The 23,264-nt window shown below is 32.6% G+C and overlaps 1 protein-coding gene across 1 annotated transcript; it reads right to left on the bottom strand.

Annotated features, from left to right (window-relative positions):
- Positions 1-16,743: 16,743 nt before the first annotated feature.
- Positions 16,744-22,968, bottom strand: LOC107848473 (tetraspanin-3). The gene is made up of 2 exons (XM_016693243.2): positions 22,166-22,968; positions 16,744-17,285 (listed from the first exon to the last, which is right to left on the bottom strand). Exons 1-2 carry the CDS (start codon positions 22,676-22,678, stop codon positions 16,941-16,943), a joined length of 858 nt encoding a protein of 285 aa, XP_016548729.1. The 5' UTR covers positions 22,679-22,968; the 3' UTR covers positions 16,744-16,940.
- Between the last annotated feature and the right edge of the window lie 296 nt (positions 22,969-23,264).

Below are 23,264 nucleotides of genomic sequence, written 5' to 3'. Positions count from 1 at the left end.
AGTCTTTGACGAAGCATTTTGATGTGCGGATCCAAGTTTTTTGGATCCAATGAAGAAACCACTTCTTGTGATGAAACATTGAATTTTGTACTAGATTCAGAGTTCCGTCATGCACAATTGAAGATTCAAACTGCTCCAGTACCATTACAGAAAATGTTCAAAATGATATGGTGGGAGAGTTAACAATCTCTTTCCCAAATGAACAAGACCTTAGGCAATCCGCACCTGCAGCAGTAGTAATTCCCAAAATCAGAGTGGATTAGATACTTAATATTACAGAGTTGACATAAGAGAACAAGGAAAATTAATTCTTACACAGAACAAAGGTTAGCCTATTTGTAGTAATAACTGGACAGAATATACAGCATGCCAGCTATTCTAGCATTGTTTTTTCCTAGACCTATCAATCCCAAAGAAATGATAGCAGCTTACATACAATATTTAGATAAGCAGTTCATATTTGAGAATTTTTTTATAGCAACAAAATTATCTACTTTCTGCTGTTCTTCAAACATACCATAGCTACTTTGGAGTATAAATCATTACTAAGCTTGCTCAAAGTGTTCATCGCATTGACCTTTCTGAACCACCAAGAACCAAAATTTATGCTTGCACATGACCCAAAAAAAAAGAGGAAAAAGCCTGGGCATCTACTGTTTAAGAGTGAAAGACCTGCTTGTTACACTATCTGTTGTACATCACCTGATCCTGATATATTGATGATAGTATCGGGGCAGGTTTACACAACAACACTGGAGAACTTCCTATACCATCTCTACTTAAGTCTTCACCCAAAGGAACCCCTAGAATCACTAAACCACCCATTTAGATGCAATATTATACAGGTCCTCCTTATCAGAGGTGAAAATATCCATTGACATGCCATTTATTCTATAGTAGAGTCAGTGGAGCATATCAGAGTTATTTAACTAAGTTATTAATAATTTTTTGACATTTTAAATTTGGCAATTACTACTTTATATAGTTGTTTCATCGGAGGGGGTTCGGATGAACCCCGAACCACAAGGTGGCTCCGCCAATGTCCGTGAAGTTAAACACCTAAAGTAAATTCGCCACACAAGTTTAGAATTGTTTTAATATCTCTTCTCTACGGTATTAAACAGTGGAAATGACACCATCTAATTAATATTGGTGTCAATTCCAATAACTTATAGCTGCAATTCGTGACTGGTTTTACAAGTGCAAATAACTTTTTAAAGCCACTTCTATTCTTATTATTTCAGTAAATCATCAACATTATGCCAAATATACAAAAAAATTAGTCTGGCCAGAAATAAATAATACTCGTGCCGAAATATTACTCCACATGTCTCAACCGAGAGTCTGCTCTCCCTTTTTAACCACTTAAGCTAACTGCCACACCACATTTCCTCCCCCAAAAGAAAATATTTTAGTTGGATTTTCATGATTCCTGATGTTCAGGAGACACAAATTGGATATACTTCCTACTGTTGTGTTGTAGATGTCTATCAAATAAGCAAATCAACATAATTAGTTTCCTCAATCTGACTGCAATCACTAGGCAATACTTGTGTAGCATTTTCTAAGTAACATGCTAAGGATCATCCTTTCTACTAACATCATTTCTCATTAATCTAAAAATACACATGAAAAAGAATAACAATCTAAACATAGAAACTACATTATATACAAATTAAATCAACAATTAAGACTACAATAATTAAAGCTCTAACAAGTAACACTCATCTTACTCAACTTCTGGTTGTCAATATAACGCATTTCAACATCTTCCCTAACATAATGACCGCAATCATTAGAATTACAAGGAGAAATAAAAACACAATTAAATGAACCTAAGAAAAAGTCAAAATCCTAAAAAATTAGGTCAAAGTCATAGAAGAATACACTAACCTTAAAATTCCCAAATTGACGCAATTGAAGTGCGAATTTGAGAGAAATTGAAGTACAAATTTGGCCTGACTTTCCAACATAAATCGATTTTTGAAGCGGCACCAGTAACACCCACAGATTTCACCATCGGCAGCTCACTACTAGACCATCTCCACAAGATTAAATGGTTTGTACCAATTGTAGCGACTGCCGTTAGCGATTTTGTAGCCCTAATCATCGATTGTAACTATGAGAAACTATATGTTTAAGCTAAGAGAGTAATCGCATCGTCGATTCGATTGTAGCGATGAAAAGCTGTAGGTTTAAGCTAAAAGAGAAATCCCATCGTCGATTGTAGCGAGAGAAATAAGAGAGAATGTTTAAGCCCTAATTGCTGATTGTAAAATGAATAAGGTTTAAGATGTAGGAAAGCTTTCTTTTGGCGGACTGAATGAAAAGTTTTTGTGAAAATGGAGGGAATAAATTAAGCGTTGACATAGCTTATTTTATTTAGCTATTGCAACGCTTATGGTCAAAATCAATAGTTAAAATGTTAAATTAGAGCTAACAGAGCAATAATTTTTGGCAATGCTTGCAACCGTTGCCAAAGACCACCTATTGCAACGCTTTGTTAACCGCCGCCAAAACGTTAGTTGCAATAGGGGTAATTTCTAGTAGTGGTTCTAATATACTACTGTTTGTGGGTTATAACTCATATGGATTTATCTCAATAAACATCTCTTTGATGGGCAACATAATGCCCCTTCCCTAGCTCTTACTTTAACTTAGCTACGCAATATTGATGCTTAGCAGGCGATTCAATGATCAAATGCAACCCTTTTACCTTATATGTTAAATGGAACCCTCTAAAAAAATGGAGCACAATCTAAAGCCTTTGAAAATAAATGTGGATGCAGAGGATATGATTACCTTGCTTAATAATGCAGACACAAATACTAACAGTTCTACCCTATTATGTGATTGCAGGTTCCTCCTTGTAATCCGACATGACATTCATATCTACAAAAAGTATAATAGATTAGATAATAGTCTAGCACGAATATTATGTAGGGAATAAACCCCACCACAATAATAATATTGCGGTAATAAAGAGCAATAAATATGACAACAATAATACGGTTAATCAACAAAAACAATAAGAGCGATAATGACACCAAGATTTTTACGTGGAAACTCAATAAGGAAAAAATACCACAGGCCAAGAAGAGCAACTGATATCTCTGTAGTAAGGAATTTTACACCATAGTCCCAATTACAATACTCAAAGTGACTACTACACACTCAAAAGAAATCTCTCTTTTGATTTTTCCACCTCACTACAATATCGCTCACAGTCTCTATTTTTTCTTCACAGACTTAACTCTCTGTGATGCCTCACTCTATTTTTCTTTCACTCTTTTGTTGGTGTGATGTCTAAGTGAGCTGAAGCCCTCTATTTATAGTAAAAAGAGGGAGTGCATATATGCCACTGATGACATAATGTGTAGGAATTGTCAACTACACAATCTCTAATTGATATCTTTCTTTCTGCAATGGTTGAAGAAAGAAAACCAAAAGGAAAAGTTTTCAATGTTTCATTTATGGGCTGGACCCCATAAATCTCCCCCTCCAGTCCCATAAACCTGAAAGAGGTATTCTCGTCTTCTCAAAGAGAGCTCATGCCGACAAGTTCTTTGCACAATTTGAACTTGTCTTGTGATACCACCTTGGTCAGCATATCCAAAGGATTCTCACTTGTAGGTATTTTCTTGATCAGCATAGATTTGTCCTCTATCTTTTCTCGAATCCAGTGATATCTCACATCGATATGCTTCGTTCTTGCGTAATACATGGTGTTTCTGCTTAAGTCTATTGCATTTTAACTTTCACAATAGACAATGTTCTCCTTCAGATCCAACCCAAGTTCTTGAAGAAACCGTTTCAATCATACCATCTCCTTGCCAGCTTCAGTAGTTGCAATATACTGTACTTCAATTTTAGAGAGTACGATACACTTCTGCAACTTTGATTGCCATGATATAGCTCCCCCTAAAAATGTAAACAAATATCCTGTAGTGGATTTTTTGTTGTCAAGGTCACCTGCCATATCAGCACCTGTATAGCCCTTCAAGATTAGATCAGATCCACCAAAACACAAGCAATCTCCTGTGGTACCTCTCAAATACCTAAGTATACACTTGACTGCTTCCCAATGTTCTTTCCCAGGATTTTCAAGGAACCTTCTAACAACCCCAACTGCATGAGCAATATCCAGTCTGGTACACACCATGGCATACATCAAACTCTCGACTGCTGAAGAATAAGGAACATTAGCCATATTTCCTTTTTCTTTCTTTATTGTAGTACATATTTTCTTACTTAACTTCAGATGACCAGCGAGAGGTGTGCTAATAACTTAAGCACTCTTCATGTTGAAGCGTTCGAGTACACGTTCAATGTACTTCTCCTAAGATAGCCACAACTTTTATCTTGATCGTGCTCGAACAATTTTCATCCCCAGAATTTGTTATGCTGGGCCCAAGTCTTTCATATCAAATGACTTGGACAAATCTTTCTTCAACTTGGCAATCAGCTCCTTGTTTTGTCCTACAATCAACATGTCATTCACATACAACAACAGAATAATAAAGTTGTTGTTTGAAAACCTTTTGAAGTATACACATGGATCAGAATAAGTCTTTTTGTAGATTTGACTTTGCATGAATGAGTCAAACTTCTTATACCACTGCCTTGGTGCCTGCTTCAATCCATAAAGACTCTTATTCGGTTTTACAGACCATGTGTTTCTTTCCAGCTACTTCAAATCCTTCTGGCTGGTCCATATAAATCTTTTCTTCCAAATCTCCATGAAGAAATACAGTTTTCACATCCAACTGCTCCACTTCAAGATCTAGGCTAGCTTCTACGCTCAAAATGGTTCGACTAGAAGTCATTTTGGCAACGGGTGAAAAGATTTCATCAAAATCAATACCTTTCTTCTATTCGAAGCCTTTTCCCACCAATCGAGCTTTATATCTGACCAGCTGTTTTCCATTTCCATCTTTCTTGAGTTTAAAAAACACTACTAAAAAATGCCTAAAAGCAATGGCAAGTGTCGCTTTTTGGGGCAAAAGCGACGAAAATCCATCATTTTTTTTCGTCTAAAAAAGGGGCATTTTTTAAAAACGACGGCATGCGCCGCTTTTATTATGACAGACAGCGTCGCTTTTTGAAAAAAAAAATTAACTTACATTTTTTAGAAAAAACGACGCATAATGTCATTTTATTGAAGGAAAAATTAAAAAAAATCAGAAAAAACGACATTGTCCGTCGCATTTTGAGAAAAAAAATTCATAATGAAGAAAAAAAGCGACGTTGGCCGTCGCATTTTGTTCTTCATAATGAAGAAAAAAAAGCGACGTTGGCCGTCACTTTTTGTATTTCATAATGAAGAAAAAAAGTGATGTTGACCGTCGCTTTTTAAAAATTTTATTTTAAAAAATTTCAGAAAAGTGACGGACGAAAGAGATCATGTCCGTCGCTTTTCTGCATTTTTTTTAATGCAAAAATCTGCATTTTTTGCATCCCACCTGCCAAATAAAAATGCAATTCAATATATACAGCCTCATGCAACACACATTTCTAAAATAATCATACAACACACAACATTATCAAAACATTTAAGCAATTCAAATCAACAACACTTACACAATCAAATCCAAAATACAAAACACTTAATAATTAATCCAACAACCACCAAAACACTTAAACAATTCTAAAGTTTTTTCATTGGAGTCTACAGGTGTCCAAGATTTCCTTTTAGCAGTTGACTTCGAGCTCTTACATCAAAACATATAAAACATATAAAAATCAAGTCATTAGTTCATATTTCATATGACTACACTTAATATATTCAAGTTACTAGTATACATTTCAAGATGCTATACTTAATCCATTTTTAAATATCTAATTGACATTTTATTTCACTATGCTTAACCATTTTCAAATGACTAATAGACATTTCAAGTAACTACACTTAACCATTTTCAAATAAATAATTCACATTGTAAGTCACCACACTTAGAATATTTTCAAGTTACTAGTACACATTTCAAATCACTACACTTAACTATTTTCAATTAACTAAATCACATTTCAAGTCAATATACTTAATCATTTTTAAGTGACTATACCTTATTATTTTAAAGTTATTAGTACACTTTTCAAGTAACTACACTAAACCATTTTTAAGCATCAAGTTCACAATTTCAAGTAACTACACTTAACCGTTTTCAAGTCATAAGTTCACAATTTCAAGTAACTACACTTAATCATTTTTAAGTCACTACAATTAATAATTTTCAAATAACTTATTCACTAGTACACATTTCAAGTCACTACACTCAAACCATTTTCAAATAGCTAATTGACATTTCAAGTTACTATACTTAAGCATTTTCAAGTAACTACACTTGAACCATTTTCAAGTCACTAGTACACATTTCAAGTCACTATACTTAACCATTGTCAAATAACTAATTCACGTTTCAAGTCACTACACTTAACCATTTTCAAATAACTAATTCACATTTCAAATCACTACACTTAACCATTTTCAAATAAGTACTTTACATTTAAAATAACTATACTTAACCGTTTTCAAGTCACTACACTTAATCATTCATTTCAAATCACTATACTTAATCACTTTCAAGTAACTAATTCACATTCTAAGTAACTACACTTAACCATTTTCAAGTCACTAGTAACCGTTTTTAAGTCACTAGTAACCGTTTTCAAGTCACAAGTTTACAATTTCAAGTAACTACACTAAACCATTTTCAAGTCACTACACTTAATAATTTTCAAATAACTTATTCACATTTCAAGTCACTACACTCTAACCATTTTCAAATAGCTAATTGACGTTTCAAGTCACTATGCTTAACCATTTTCAAGTCATGTACTAGCATTTCAAGTCACTACACTTAACTGTTTTTAATTAACTAATTCACATTTTTAAGTCACTATACTTAACCATTTTCAAATAACTACACGTTTTAACCATTTTCAAGTCACTAGTACACATTTCAAGTCACTACACTTAACCATTTTCAAATAACTAATTCACATTACAATTCACTATACGTATCCACTTTTAAGTAACTAAACTTAACCATTTTCAAGTCAATATACTTAATCATTTTCAAGTCACAAGTTCTCAATTTCAAGTAACTACACTTAATCATTTTCAAGTCACTACACTTAATAATTTTCAAATAACTTATTCACATTTCAAGTCACTAGTACACATTTCAAGTCGCTACACTCAAACCATTTTCAAATAGCTAATTGACATTTCAAGTCACTATACTTAACCATTTTCAAGTAACTACACTTAACCATTTTCAAGTCACTAGTACACATTTCAAGTCACTAAACCATTTTCAAATAACTAGTACACATTTCAAGTCTCTACACTTAATCATTTTCAAATAAATAATTCACATTTTAAATCATTACACTTAACCATTTTAAAATAATTAATTCACATTTCAAGTCAATCCAAGTTCTGTGGTTTCTATGTGAAAATGGAACAAAATTGAAATTGGAAAAAATTAAACCGAAGTGTTAACTATTAGTTGCTTGATGTTTGTTTGTTTCCATAATAAAAGAATCACTGGCTCCAGAATGCTTTTCTAGTATATTTGTTTTATAATTTGTGATAGTATTTGTTTTCATCCTTTCAGTATTATGATCAGTTGATGCAATGTATATGTTCCAAAATATATGGATATTGTTGTCATTGTGTGCTAGTGTTGGTTAGTTTTTTATTTTTTATTTTTTGATCGAACTAGTTAAGGAGCTGATTGGAGTAGTTCAATTAGGTAATATATTCATTAGTATTAGAAATTAATAATTTGAAAACAAAAATAAGAAACCTGTGTGCTTTGTAATAGGACTTCCATTAACTTCATATATCTTGATTTTATCAGGAACTACAGAAGACAACAAGTAGATAAGAGACTCCCACTCGTTTCTTCCAATTGAATCCCTAACAAATACAACCCGTCTGTTTCGCAGCTTTTCCAACGTAATTTTTGCATCGAATCTACTTAAGAGTAAATAGAAAATTCAAAATTTGCATTCAATAATCATGAAAAAGATTAATAATTTGAAAACAAAAATAAGACTGATTTTATTCTCTAAAGCACTAGTTTGAAATTAAGCAACCGTGAATTAAAAGGAAAACAGTTGAACATCAAAAGAAAAATAACAACATAGTACAATAAAGGGGGCCGACATTACATGAGGGCCTCATTCCGCTTGCTGCTATTTAAGCCGGTGGCAGCGGCTGGATGGGCTGGCGGTAGCTGTGGTGTCGGTTGGCCGGAGAACGGCGGCGGCTGACGGATAGGGCTGGTGGTGATGGTGGCACGTTTCACCGGCTGGAAATGAAGAGAGAGAAAAGAAGGGTATAGGGAGAGGGGAGGCTTCTCCGTTCATGGTTGCACCTGTGGTGGAAGAGGTGGCGGTCGACGACAGCCATGGCTGCTAGCAGAGAGAGGAAGAGAGAGATGACAGTAGAATATGTTAGGTTTGGTGAATATGTTAGGGTTTGGCCATGATTTTGTTTAAAAGGGAAGAAGAGGATGATTTAATCTTAGCCGTTGATCGTATCAAATCAAAGGTTGTGACTTAAGAACTAAAAGGATTATATTATAAATTAAAAATTTGGTCTGAATTTCGGTTAAAATTGAAATTGGGATTAGAGATTGCAATTTGGGGTCAAAATTAAAATGAATTTAAGCTAAAATTGACGTAATTTGAATACAAAGATGGCTAGAAGTTAAATAAACTGAGAAAGTTGAATTGAATTCGAACTTCTATTTAATAAATATAATAACGATGAAAATAATAAGATGTCGACATTAAAAATAAGTTACGTATGTAAAATTAATGTTACGTAAACATTGTTATATAAAAATTATCGTTACTAAATTTTGAAATAAATTAAAAACAAGGCATAATACATAAATATGACCCTAAACTTGACACCAAATTATAACATTGACCTTAAACTTTAATAGTGCACAAATAGGACCTTTAACTATTCAAAGCCTGAACAAATAAATACCCCGATCCTATGTGGCAAAACGCGTGTTGTACATGTAAAACGGTGTGCGTTCGAGTTGAAATTGAAGGATTTTTTTATTTAGTTTTTGTATAGTTAAAAGGCCAATTTGGGCACCGACAAAGTTAAAGGACATACTTATAGTGTGTTTTTTTATTAGCTGGCACCATATGAGTGGATTAGTAATCCAAATCAGAGCAAGTGGGGTACACGCGTGTAGTTACAAAATTGGAGTATTTTTTTGTTCAGGTTTTATATAGTTAAAAGGTCTACTTGTACACTATTAAAGTTTAAGGTCAATGTTATAATTTCGTCTCAAGTTTAGGGTCATATTTATGTATTATGCCTTAAAACAATAATAGACAATGCATTTGTAAATTTTTTAATGCTTAGATGACCATAAAAATTAATTAGGGATGATATAATCGAATCGCGATTGAAACAACGAATCAGACATGTTTTAAATGACTTATAACAACTAAATAGAATTGATAAACAAAATTGCTATAAAAATACTTGTGAAAAAATTTAAATGAGTCACATATAAGACATCAAGTTAATTTAAAACATTAAGAGTTAATTTATCGATTTTTATTAAATATTATTAATTTTTTAATGCTAAAATAACTTATAATAATTAATTAAGAGTGATGTAGTAAAATTACGATTGAAGCGGCTGAAGAAGATAGCACAAAACATCAAGAATTAATTTATTATTTTATTTCTATTTTATACTTTTTATCAAATATTATTATTTTTTAATACTTAAATGACATACTAATTAATTAGGGATAATATAGTAAAATTACAGTTGAAACAGCTGAAACATGCAGCATAACCAGGCATGTAGAAGACGTGTCTGCTTATTGTATGATTGACTATCAACTTCAAAATATGTACTATATACATCACATACACAAGTATATTACCTTGTAATACAATGTATTTTATTTCTACTCTAATTAATTACCGTTTAATTTAGCTTACATTATTATATTATAACCTCAACAATATATTATTACCTTGATCAATCGATCGTATGATATCAATGTATTCAATATATATAGTTGATTGACTATAAACTTCACAATATGTACTAGATACATCACATACACATGTATATTACCTCTTAATACAACGTATTTCATATATACAACGATAAATTATCGTTTAATTTAGCTTTTATTATTATATTATAACTTCAACAGTATATTATTTTCTTGATCAATGTATTCCACATATAATTGAATACATTTAATTTTTTTAAATATAAAAATTATTTATTTAATAGTAAATTAAAAATATCAAATATCGATGGACAGTGTCGTTTTCATAAAGTTAATTTTTATTTATTTTTAACAAAAGCGGCATAGTGTGTCGCTTTTTGTAAAAAAAATATAAAAAAATGGAAAATAATTAAAAATTGCGATGAATAACATCTTTTTTCTATAATTAATATTTTAAAATAAACAATTATAGCGACGTTGTCCGTCGATTTTAACAAAAATAAATAAAAATAAAAATTTAATGTAAAAAGTGACGCTATCCGTCGTAATTTGTAATTATTTTTTTTCACAAAAAGCGACGTTGTCCGTAGCTTTTAATAAAAATAAATAAAAAAAAAAATAAAATTTAAAAAGCGACGGACGACGTCACTTTTCAAAAAATTAATTTTTATTTAGTTTTAACAAAAGAGACATTGTCCGTCGTTTTTTGTAAAAAGAAAAAAAAATTACAAATTGCGACGGACAACGTCGCTTTTCTGGAATTAATATTTTAAAAAATAAAAATTATAGCGACATTGTTCATCGGTTTTAATAAAAATAAACAAAAATAAAAATTAAATTTAAAAAGCGATGAACAGGGTCGCTTTTCAAAAAATTTATTTTTTATTTAGTTTTAACAAAAGCAACGTTGTCCGTCGCGTTTTGTAAAAAAAAATAATAATTAAAAATTGTGACAGACAACGTCGCTTTTCTTGAATTAATATTTTAAAATATAAAAATTATTGCGACGTTGTCCGTCGTTTTTAATAAAAATAAAAATCAAATTTAAAAATCGACGGACTACGTCGCTTTTCAACAACTAATTATTATTTTTAAATAAATTACGATGCTATCCGTCGCATTTATTAAAAAAATTATATTTTTTTTTAATTAGTTGGCAAAATAATCAAAAAAAAAAAAGCGACGGATATTAATACGTTGACCATCGATTTTAATAAAAAATAAATAAAAATAAAAATTAAACTAAAAAAACGACGGGCAATGTCGCTTTTTAAAGCGACACAGTTCGTGCTTTTTTTTGCGTCGCTTTTTGGCCTTTTTTTAGTATTGAAACCAACTTGCATTTAAGTGGTCTTTTACCTTTTTGAAGTTCAACCAGCTTGTACGTGCCATTTGGCTGCAGAGATTCCATCTCTTCTTGCATGGCTTTCATCCACTTGTTCTTTTCTGGATGGACCAACACCTGCTTTAGACTTTTTGGCTCACCCTCATCATTGACGAGGACATACTATGAAGAAGGGTACTTGGATTACTCTACCCTTTGCCTTTCTGACCTCCTCAAAGGTTGTTGTTTTTCTTGAGTAGGGTACTCCACTTGCTCAGCGTAATCATCAAGTTGCTCCCCCTGCTCGGCATAATCATCATGTTGCTCCTCTTGCTCGGTAATCTCATTGGTTGTACTTTCTGTACTTTTGGGATGGTCAGAAGTAGAAGGAATGGTAATACCATTAGGGACTACACCATTCTGTTTCTTGACCTTTTCTAATACATCATCAGCAATTTCGACTTTACTTTCTCGAAAAATTACATCTCTGCTTCTGATGACCTTCTTCTTTACAGGATCCCACAATCTGTACCCAAACTCTTCATCTCCATATCCGATGAATATGCAGGGAATTGATTTATCATCTAGTTCTGTTCTCTGCTCTTTTGATACATGTGCAAAAGTTCTGCAATCGAATACCTTCATATGAGAGTAGGACACCTCTTTGTTGGTTCAAACTCTCTCTGGGATGTCAAACTTCAATGGAACTGATGGACTACGATTGATCAGGTAATAGGCCGTCTGAACTGCTTCACCCCAGAATGACTTAGGCAGTTTAGCCATTCTGAGCATGCTTCTCACCTTCTCAACAATGGTGTGATTCATACGCTCAGCAATACCATTGTGTTGTGGGGTTCTAGGAACTGTCTTCTCATGTCTGATTCCATGAGTTGAACAATACTCTATAAATTTCCTTGAAGTGTATTCACTTCCATTGTCGGTGCGAAAACGTTTTAGCTTTCAACCCGTCTCCCTTTTCATCAGAGCATGAAACTTTTAAAATACTTGAAATACCTGATCTTTGATTTTCAAGATATAAACCCACAATTTTCGTGAAGCATCATCAATAAAAGTAACAAAATATTTGTTACCAACCATCGATTCTTCCTTCATTAGACCATAAACATAAGAATATACAAGATCAAGTATATTCAATTTTCTTTCAGATAATGTTTGAAACGAGACTCTATGCTGCTTACCGAATAAGCAGTAGTCACATAATTTTGTCGTCGTACCTTTAGCAAAAGAGATGAGTGATTTTTTAGCGAGAATCTCTAATTCTTTCTCGCTCATATGACTTATTCTTTTGTGCCGCAAATCTGCAGAAATCTCTTCTTGAACTGCATTCAATTCACCTCGGTAAATTTTTGTATTTTTCCTATACAACGTGCCACGAGCAACTCATTTTGCAATGACCAATGCTCCCTTGGTGAGTCTTCATTTTTTATTTGCAAAATAGTTCTCGTATCCATCTCGATCCAAAGCAATTTCAGAGATCAAGTTCAATCGCAAATCGGGTACATGACACATATCTTTTAGAACTAATGTGCATCCGATATTAGTTTTGATACTAATGTCTCCGATCCCCACGATCTTTGAATAAGTTGAGTTACCCATTTTCACAGTGTCAAAATCACCTGCTTTATACTTGCAGAAAAGATCCCTTACCGATGTAGCATGGTAAGATGTTGATGTGTCAACCACCCATTCCGACTTTGTCCCTGCCAAGTGCATACACTTTTCTTCCTCATTTATGAAGAGAACAACATCATCATTGTTTTGCACAATGGCAACAGTGTTGTCGTCATTCTTCTGGCCGTTACTTTCACATTTGTCCCTTTTTTAGATTTAGACAATCTCTTTTAAAGTGACCTGGTTGATTGCAATTGTTGCAATTTCTGGCTCTTGATTTGGATCGGACCTTGGACTTTCCACGATCTTCGATTTTACCATAGCTACTTGAACTCCTTTGGTGACTTCTGTCTCTACTTTCTGTGATGAGAGCCTGTCTATGATTTTCAGGCTTCTTTCTCATCTTCTCATTGAGTAGAAGGGATAATGTGACATCTTTCAGCTCAATAGAGTCCTTACCATGTAAAATGGTTGTTTCCAAAGTATCATAAGAAGATGGCAACGAGTTCAAGAGTATGATGGCTTTATCTTCCTCCTCGATCTTTACTCTGAGGTTAGTCAACTGCGTGATCAGTTCATTAAGCACATTTAAACATGATAAAAAATGCGTACCTTCACCCATATGTAAGGCGTACAACTGCTTCTTTAGGTACAATTTATCTGTCAACGTTTTGGATATGTAGAGATTTTCTAACTTTGTCCAAATACCACATACACTATCTTCGTAGATGATGTTATTGACCACATTATCTGTTAAGTGCAACCTGATTGTACTAGAAGCCTTTTCATCCATTTCTTCTCAATCCTCCAATTTTATGGATTCGAGCTTTTTGGATTTGCCACTTAGTGCCTTGTGTAATCCTTGTTGGATGAGTAGATCCCTCATCCTTCTCTGTCATGTTGAGAAACTGCTATCACCGTTGAATTTTGCTACCTCGTACATTACTTTGGACATTTTATTTTTTTTACCGAGTATAGTACCACCAACTGCAAATATTAGTTTCGTGAATGAGCAGAACCTGTTCTCTGATATCAGTTGTAGGAAATAAACCCCGCCACGATAATAATATTGCGGTAATAAAGCACAATAAATATGACAACAATAATACGGTTAATCAACAAGAACAATAAGAGTGATAATGACACCAAGATTTTTACGTGAAAACCCAATGAGGAAAAAAATCACGGGCCAAGAGGAGAAACTGGTATCTCTGTAGTAAGGAATTTTACACCGTAGTCACAAGTATAATACTCAAAGTGACTACTATACACTCAAAAGAAATCTCTCTTTTGATTTTTCCACCTCACTACAATATCGCTCACACTCTCTATTTTTTCCTCACAGACTTAACGTTCTGTGATGTCTCACTCTATTTTTCTTTCACTCTTTTGTTGGTGTGATATCCAAGTGAGCTGAAACCTTATATTTATAGTAAAAAAAGGAAGTGTGTAGATGTCACTAATGACATAAATGTGTAGCAATTGTCAACTACACAATCTCTAATTGATATCTTCTTTCTGCAATGGTTGAAGAAAGCAAACCAAAAGAAAAAGTTTTCAACGTTTCATTTATGGGCTGGACTCCACAGAGTCATCTGCACTACACAACCATTCACCTTATCTACTGTCTCAGCCATATCTGCTACTACTTTTTGATTGTCTCCTCAAAACTCTTTAGACATTTTGCTTGCAGATAATAGAGAGACATAGTTACTAGACATATGAAGTCTTTAGGAGTTTTTCCGCTAGCTAGTTTATCTATAAATATACCTACTATTACTAGTTTATGTTAGAGTTGTGATCCGAATTTTATTGGTCCGGCACTGAAAGTTTCGCGGTGCGACCTATGTTTGTGATTTTCAATGGGGTCTGTGGTGGTAGCGTAGGTATCGGGCCGATAGGACCGATCTCGGAGCGCACCACTGATCCCTCGATAGGGGTGCGGGCACGAAGCCCCTGCGGTATGGACCTTTATGTTTTGGGGTCTAGGACCTATTTGTACACGCGTACAATATAAGTGCGATTTAGTGGGTTATTTTCGTTATTCAGAAAATTCAACCTTCTCCACATTGTAATATCTCTCCATTATAGTGAAACCTCCTCTGCCTCTGCTCGTAGTTTTTTTCGCAAGAATTTCCACGTAAATCTGTGTGTTGTTCTTATTTTCTTTTACTTGTGGTTGCTTCTCCTGTCCGAATCATAACAATTTATTTATTATTGAATGGTCGGTAAATATTGCACAATGTGAAGATACTATGGTGGCAACGCTACCAAATTCCTCTCTGTAGCTTTTGTTATGATGCTAATATAAATATCCTAATTATCAACAAAAAAAAAAAAAGAAAATTGTAGTGTTTGTAGTATACCTGCACATGAACCCCACCGTCACCCCACACACACCACTCCAGAATGCTTGGAGTTTCCCTACTTCCATTACGAAGGTAATTTTCCTTATTTCAAAAATCTTTTTTTTTCAAAAAAAAAAAGTATTCAATCAAACATGAGAACATTAAAAAATATATTTTCCTCCCTAAAAAACACACCCATAAAATGGACAGTGGTTGCAATCTTCTATGGAGGAAGCCTTTTACCTATACTATATTCTTTAATTTGTATCAATATTGTAGACCAGAATGACTATGAACAGAGCAGTGATGAGTTATGGAAGTATATGACATCCAAGATTGAGAAGTAAATACTGAGTGGTTAGATTGGGTTTTCAGTATGAAGTCGACTTTGTTGCCTATCGTCGGCATTCAGCTTTGGTTCGTTCCAAATATGTTGTGCTTGTTTCGTCACCCATAAAATGGACAGTGGATGACCCTCGAGAAGTCCTCATATTGCATTCCTCCGTCAACACCCTATTTACAGGAACACTGAATGTATTGATGATATTGTTGTTTTGACAGCCTGAAATGATACTACCAATGATCGTTTGAGGGATAGGTCCGACTTTAAATGCATTCTTCGACTTTATCACAATATTTATATTAATTGATAAAAAGTCTTAGATCTTAGAAAATAAATAATTCACATTGACTATTAAAATAAGAAAGAAAGAAAAAAGTAATTGTGTGAACTTGTTATATTAAAGTAAAAAATTATTTTTCAAAGCAAGTTGTTATCCAACTTCCTAAGATATCGAAATCATCACAATTCACGTGCACTTAAGAACATGCCAACTACAATAACATGATTTCTTTAATTAAATAAGGTACGATAACACAAATTGTCTCCTCATACTATGGCATTTTTCACATACTACATCACAGATCATGTGATCACTTACTATAAGGTTTTTCATGTGTATGTAAAATAAAATCATACACCCCTTTCATCTAATTTGTTTGAATTATTTTGACTGGACAAAAAATTTAAAAAATTAAAGAAAACTTTTAAATCATATGCCTTTAAATTAGAACAATCTCAATTGTGAACTTACATGTTACGTTGTTATCAACACAATTACTGAATAACTCTACTAACCAAAGTTAAAGAAGAATAAAAAGAAAACACTGGGCCACACTCTGAGTGACTCTTACTTGCATAAATATTTCTTGTAAAATTAAACAACTGAGAGGAAAAGCTTTTTTTTCTTGCAATTTCAGCATTGGTGCCTCTTTGAATTAGTTTTAAGTCAATAGTAATACTTAAATCTCATAACAAGTTCCAACTTGTTGCATCAGGAAGGGACCAGAAACCAAAAAAAGAAAAGGCAGCCCATGCACTAAGTTCCCGATATGGACATGGTCCGTACAAGGGACCAAACCAGCTTCAGAAAAATACTTACTACTAGTTTTGGAATTTAATCAAATGAAAATACACCATAATCAATACAAGATTTACAGTCTATGTTTTCTTAGGAAGAAAATAACATGTAGAAGTATAAACAAAGCATTTTTTTACTAAAAGAAAAACACTAAACTTACCAAACATAAAAATACACTGTTGTTGTGTGCAAACAGACTCTTTAGAAGTGTATCCTGCTAGGTTGAGCCTTCTCCATCCTAGTTTCTCCGTACGGCTCATCGTTATCAATCCGTTTGTTGTGTCTAAAAGCCGCGATGGCAACCATATACATGATCACTAGGAGGATCAATATGACAATGTTGATGACAGATACCTTTCTCCAACTCTTTTTAAGACTAGCAAGTACACCAGCTTTGCAAGAGTTGCAATTGTAGCAGAGTTGTTCTTGATCATTGCTCCATCTAACACAATCTGGATCAGCTCCAACTAGTCCTCCTCCTGGAAGCCAAACTGTCTCATTTTGATAAACATAGCCACATTCTGTAGGAGGCTTGCAGCAACCAGACTACATTGAAAAAAATTGTCATTTTGTTAGAGCTGTGTTCTTTCTTCACTAAGCAGATTCAGAGCGAATTTTTCCGCGTCAAATGAACCTATAGTGCTAGGATTCTTCAAAGATGTTGTCGCATGCGTGTCAAATCTCCCTCTAAGAATGTGCACTACTTTTGGAGGATTCGAGACACACTGACATTTGTTATGAGTCGGCGCAACATAGGCTCAAACTATATATATAAACACACAGATTTTTAATGGATCATTTAATAAGGTTATACTACTCCATTCGAAATCCAAACCGACTCTAGACTCTGGATTCACCTCTCAGCGCAGTAACTGTTTTAACTAAGTAGTAATTCAACACACATTATGAACTAAGAGATTCATCAATCCTATTGTTGAGGAATGTACAATCTTATATTTAGGAAAAGTTTTACAAGTGGAACAAATACATTGTCATTGCAATACGTTCATTATACATGTTGTACCACATGCATGACTACTTGTACTTTCCCGCAACCGTATAAAAAACCGTAGCATCACCAGTTCAGACAAGTTCAACTCAAGAAAGAAAGGGGAGATCTATTAGGGTAGACTACACCAGGGGCATATTCACATGGGTCCGCGAAAAATTACACAGTATATCAAAGATTAGAATTATTTTTTAATGTACATGTAATAAATGTTGAATTCCTGACTTCTTCAAGTATTACTTCAATAAATTTTGAATCCCTTAATGAAAATTTTGATTATGTTGTTGAGCTAGACATATGCTTACGGCATAGATTTTTATTGAAGTTCAAAAATATCTGGAAATATCAAAGACTCACATGGCAACACTAGCCCATCAAGATGTAAATAATTGGGGGCCCTATTATTGGAGTCTTCTTTAACATGTTTTGGCCCCCTATCTTTTCCAATCAAGTATGGTCATTCATTTACACCATCTATAGTCTAAATACTGAACACTTTTCTTGAATCACATTAACAGTGAAAGGTGCTTTTTGAACCATAAAATTTTATGAATTGATTGAAACAATAAATTTGTTGAGAAAAAGATATCCCTTTGTGAGAACAGTATGTTTTGCAACAAACATGCACTACAAATACTTTTCTTGTCATGTTGATCCACGTTACATCAGGAAGATATGATATTTTGTTCGCACAATTATCTAAGTTTGCTATCTGTTATTTTATTTGCTTTGTATATCTAGTAATTTTTCTTTCAATTCTGCTTTAATTAGAACCGAGGGTTCATCACTGCTATCCTTCTCAGACCCCACTATAGTAGTACACTGGATATAAGTTGGATATAAACTAGTACTTGCGAAGTTCAATCGAGTAGGACCACTTATAAACAAAATGAGCCAGATGGATATTAAGTAAAGATTTGCATAACCACCTACCAAGTTTTTGGTCCTGAATTTAAAACTTATCCAAGAAGTGATCATAAAGATTTTTAAAATAGAGTAATTAATTTTCTTGGATGGTCCATCTGCCAATTTCATATCCATCTTCAAATTTAGGTGTGAGGTTAAATAATGGGATAATATTAATGAGGATCCATGCATGTTTTGTCAGGGGGGAAGTGAAGGAGTAGGGCATGGTAGGGGTTATTGACCATCACTCTTTAACATGTTATACATGCCTAGGTGCTAGCTATAACCCACACATGCATCCAAAAGCCATTTTAGTAGGATATGCAAAGGGCACTTCATTAATGAGTGGCTCAAACACGTTAGTGATCCAAAGTTAAAATCGAGTAGAGGTCTTAGATAGAGTATTATAAAATTAATATATTTTTTTATAAAGTATATTCTTCTAGCTCTTTGAGATGCAAAGTTGTTAATAGCTTTATTATGATCATTTCTTCTAATAATTCTTATTTAATTGATAATAAAATTAATCCGTTAAATCTTTCTTGAACTTTAAACTCCAAATATGTCAAATTTCTTCTAATAATCTTTTTCTTTTATATGAAAGCTCATTTTTACGACTAATACTCAAAAAAAATTTCTTCAAAAATAAATTTATAACCTATTATTGCTAAATTAAAAAAAAAAAAAAAAAAAAGGGGGGGGGGGGGGGGGGGGGGGGACCTGCCTTATTTCTAACTCATTAGAGCTGCCTGACGTAATGGAATGGTCAATGAAGTGGATGAAAATGATGCTAGATCAGGGTCTAGATTCTACTTGAGAGAGAAAAGAATGTCAGGTGGTCTTTTTTCATATCTTGGTGTGCAAAGTATTGAGGTACATATATTAGTGAAAGGTAACAAATACCCGATGAAATAGTAAGATACATAGTCTTAACATGTATTGGGTGAAATAATTAAGGTATGCCCAAGCTAAGACCAGACATCATCCTTTTTAAAATAATTATGATATCTACGCTATGTTATGCATACTTCAACTAATTTTCACGGGATACCTATTATCCTCTTATACAAGCTAACTCTCAAGACTTGAGCATATAAGAAACAATCATATGGTGTCTTTGATTTCGCTAGAACTTGAATTTGAGACCCTGTGGCTGTCAAACTACTTTATTAAGTGTATGTTACAAGGGTATAAAAACATCATTGTTACTACTTTATTAACTATGTTACAAGGGTACAAAACATCATTGTATTTAAAAGAAAAAGAAAAGGAGAGGAAAGGAAAAGGAAGAAAAAAGAGGAAACTAGAAAGCAACAGCAAAGCTAGTCAAACCAAAAGGCAAAAGGGGCAAAAATATACATTTTTCCTTTAGTATTAAAAAAAGGGTTTTCTTTTTCAAGTGTTAATGAGAAACTCAGAAATTTAATAAAGGTATTCAATAAAAAGCATTAAAGCAAATATGATATTTTTTGTCCTACCAAGCAGGCTGTTCTTCGTTGTATTTTTCGTATTTCAGAGACTTAGAATTATTATTTTATTGGTAAGGATCACTATATCAAAAAAAAATTTTAACAATAATTAACTAATAATAATAGTTTGATGGTCTTTAATTATATCTTTAGAGACAATAATTGGTAATAATTATATTTTAACATTCTTTATATATATTTCTGAAGTCTATAATAACATTGATCTAATAATAATTAATTAATATCGATAAAATTGTTAGCACTTTTTTCTTAAAATATATATTTATTATCGTTAAAAAAAAAAAAAAATTGTCGTAGTAAATGTAGAAATTTTAAGTTTATTACGAGGCTATTGTTATTTATTAATGTTGGCTAGCCAGCTGTATTACTTCACAATGAAGTAGTCTCTGAACTGACCAACAATTTGTTATACTACTAAGTATTAAGAAAAAAGTTTATCACATTTTCACATATATTAAGTATTGATTAACAAAAGAAGAATATATTTTTTGATGCAAATTGTATTCATTAAAAAGCATTAAAGCAACAAGATAATATCATGAATAATAGTCCAAAAGAAGCCAACCTCTCTATATCACACAAAACATGCATGGCTATTAGTGAAATTATTATTTAAGTTGTCACTGTTCTTGTAATTGTCTACTTTTTAAAGTGTGGAGGAGGTATCATTTTCATTAAACGACAATTTAGATGTTGGTAAATTGTTCCATCATTATATTAAGGGGTATTTGTACTCTAAATGTTTTTATATGAACTTATCTCGCATTTTCGCGTACATTTAAATATTGAGAAATTGATATAGTTTGATGAAAATATGGCAGAAGCTAACAAGGGGTACACAAATCACTAATTCATGCTCTTTATCATTATAATTTATTTATTTTATTTTGACTTTGATATAAAATTTATAATAATAAAAAAATAAATTTTATAATTTTAAATAATATATTAAACATATTGAAATGCTCTTTAATTTTATAATTCTAAATATGTAAGGAAATATGAGAAAGAAAAAAGATATTTTGTTGAAAATAAATTAAAAAAAGGTAGAATAAATAATTGAAATTGAGAAAATACTTTTTTCGTGTCAATTTATGTGAAAGTATTTAATCATGATTATAAAATATAAAGAAAAAAGAAAGATTTGAAAATTGAAATTTGAAAAGAATCATAAAAAATTTGTGGTCATAAATTATCTCCATATAAAAAGAGTATTCTTTTTTAAACTAGCTAAAACAAAAGAGCGTCACATCAATTAAAACAAAACGGTGAGAATAATGTAAACATGGAAAACTGAAACATTCTTGTAGTGTTGCAGCGGCACAACGTTTTATTTCCGTAAAAACAGATCTACGATGGACTTCCAGAGACTCCAAATCTCAGTTTCAAAAGTTGGGTGAGAAATAGTGGTCACGACTCACCAATGTCTTTGTCATTTCAAATGTAAATATGATAACTTTAAAGAAAAAGAAAAAAGTTCATCTTTTTATAGTATCTTATAACACATTAATTTTATTTCCTCTAAAAGTTGATTATAATAGATACTCCTATTTTATTGATTTAGATATTTCCATTTAAAATTTATCGATTCAATTAATTCAGATCCATATCGAATGAACATAAAAAGGTAAAATGCGATAACCTGGATGTTCCTAATTTTCAAAAGTTTTTCAATGAGTTTAAAAGCGTCTAAGCCTAATTTTTAGGTAATTTTTTCATAATTATTTAAGTTTGGAGAAAAAAATACCCCACATCAATAGATGTGTGAAAGGTAATTAATGTTTAATGAAATAATTACTAATACACACTATCATTATTAAAAAAAAATAGAGTTGTAACCCAACTTTTGATGAAAGAAAGTTGTTCGAATGGCATAAACATCTTACTTTCAATTCAAAGGTTATAAGTTCAGGTTATCAATTAAGTTGCATATGATTGTGCAAACAAAATTGAGATACACACAAATTGATCTAAACACCACCGTGATAAGAGCAAAACAAGAAAGTTGTGGCATGACTAACCTCAATAGGACTAAGTTTTCTGAGATAATACATTTCAGCACTTTCAGGAATTCCATTATAACTTTTTCCCATTTTAGCACAAGCATGTGAATCTCTTATACAAGAACTTATCTTTCCCCAGTAACTTTGGCTAGAAACTCTTTCTTCTAACCAACCTGAATAATCCTGTAGATAATACTCCAAATATACCCGGTTTAAAACGGGTCGACCCGACCCTTTATCAGTAACAGCATAAGCAAAGATGACAAATGCAACTAAGGCAGCAATAATAAAGAACATTGCCCATAAGTAAAGGTACATCAAGAAAGTGTTTCTATAACAAGCACCAGCAAAACCAGCTAATGAAACAACCATTATGGATACACCAATAATGATTAATGGCCATTGAAGGAACTTTAAGCAATCTGTGTTATTCGCTCTACTGCTTAGCCAGATGCCACCACCAAGTATTGGTATTGATGCCAAGAAAGTGAAGAAGTTTATTAGACCTATCAAGTGGTTGCTGGTTCTCATGGTGTGTGTGTGTATTTTTTTGTCAAGTGATTTTTTGGGGTTCTTGGAACCAGGAGAAAGAAGATTAGTGGAGTGATTATAAAGAAGGTGAAGAAGAAAATGGGGGATTATTGTAAAGAGCTAGGAAAAAGGGGTGGGGGTGGTTGTCTTAAGTTAAAGACGAAGTGTGTATAGTGAAATGAAAAAGCTACCCTTTATTTTGGTGGCATTAAGTTGGCATTGTGCAGAGGATTTTGAGATGAGGATTAAGAATATTTTTTATTTTATTTATTTATTTATTATTTTCTTTTGGCAATATCAAAATCTTTAAAAAAGAAATTTAAAAGTTTAGTCTCACAAAAAACTTCAAGTGTGAAAATGAGGTACTCTCAAACTTCTTTGTTACAATATAATTTGTTTTGATAATTTTTTTATGGTTATAGAAAACATATAATATAACGACGATGATAATAATTATCAAGTGTAATTAAATAAGTGAAATTTAGAGAGGATAAAGTATATGCAGATATTACCTTTATCTTAGGAGGTAGAGCGATAGTTTTATTAGTCCTTGACCGAAGGGAAAAAGTCAAAGCAGGTCAAAAAG

The sequence above is a fragment of the Capsicum annuum genome, chromosome 11 (assembly GCF_002878395.1).
Source record: "Capsicum annuum cultivar UCD-10X-F1 chromosome 11, UCD10Xv1.1, whole genome shotgun sequence".
NCBI classification, from domain to species: domain Eukaryota; kingdom Viridiplantae; phylum Streptophyta; class Magnoliopsida; order Solanales; family Solanaceae; genus Capsicum; species Capsicum annuum.
This window is presented reverse-complemented; position numbering and strand designations above follow the sequence as displayed.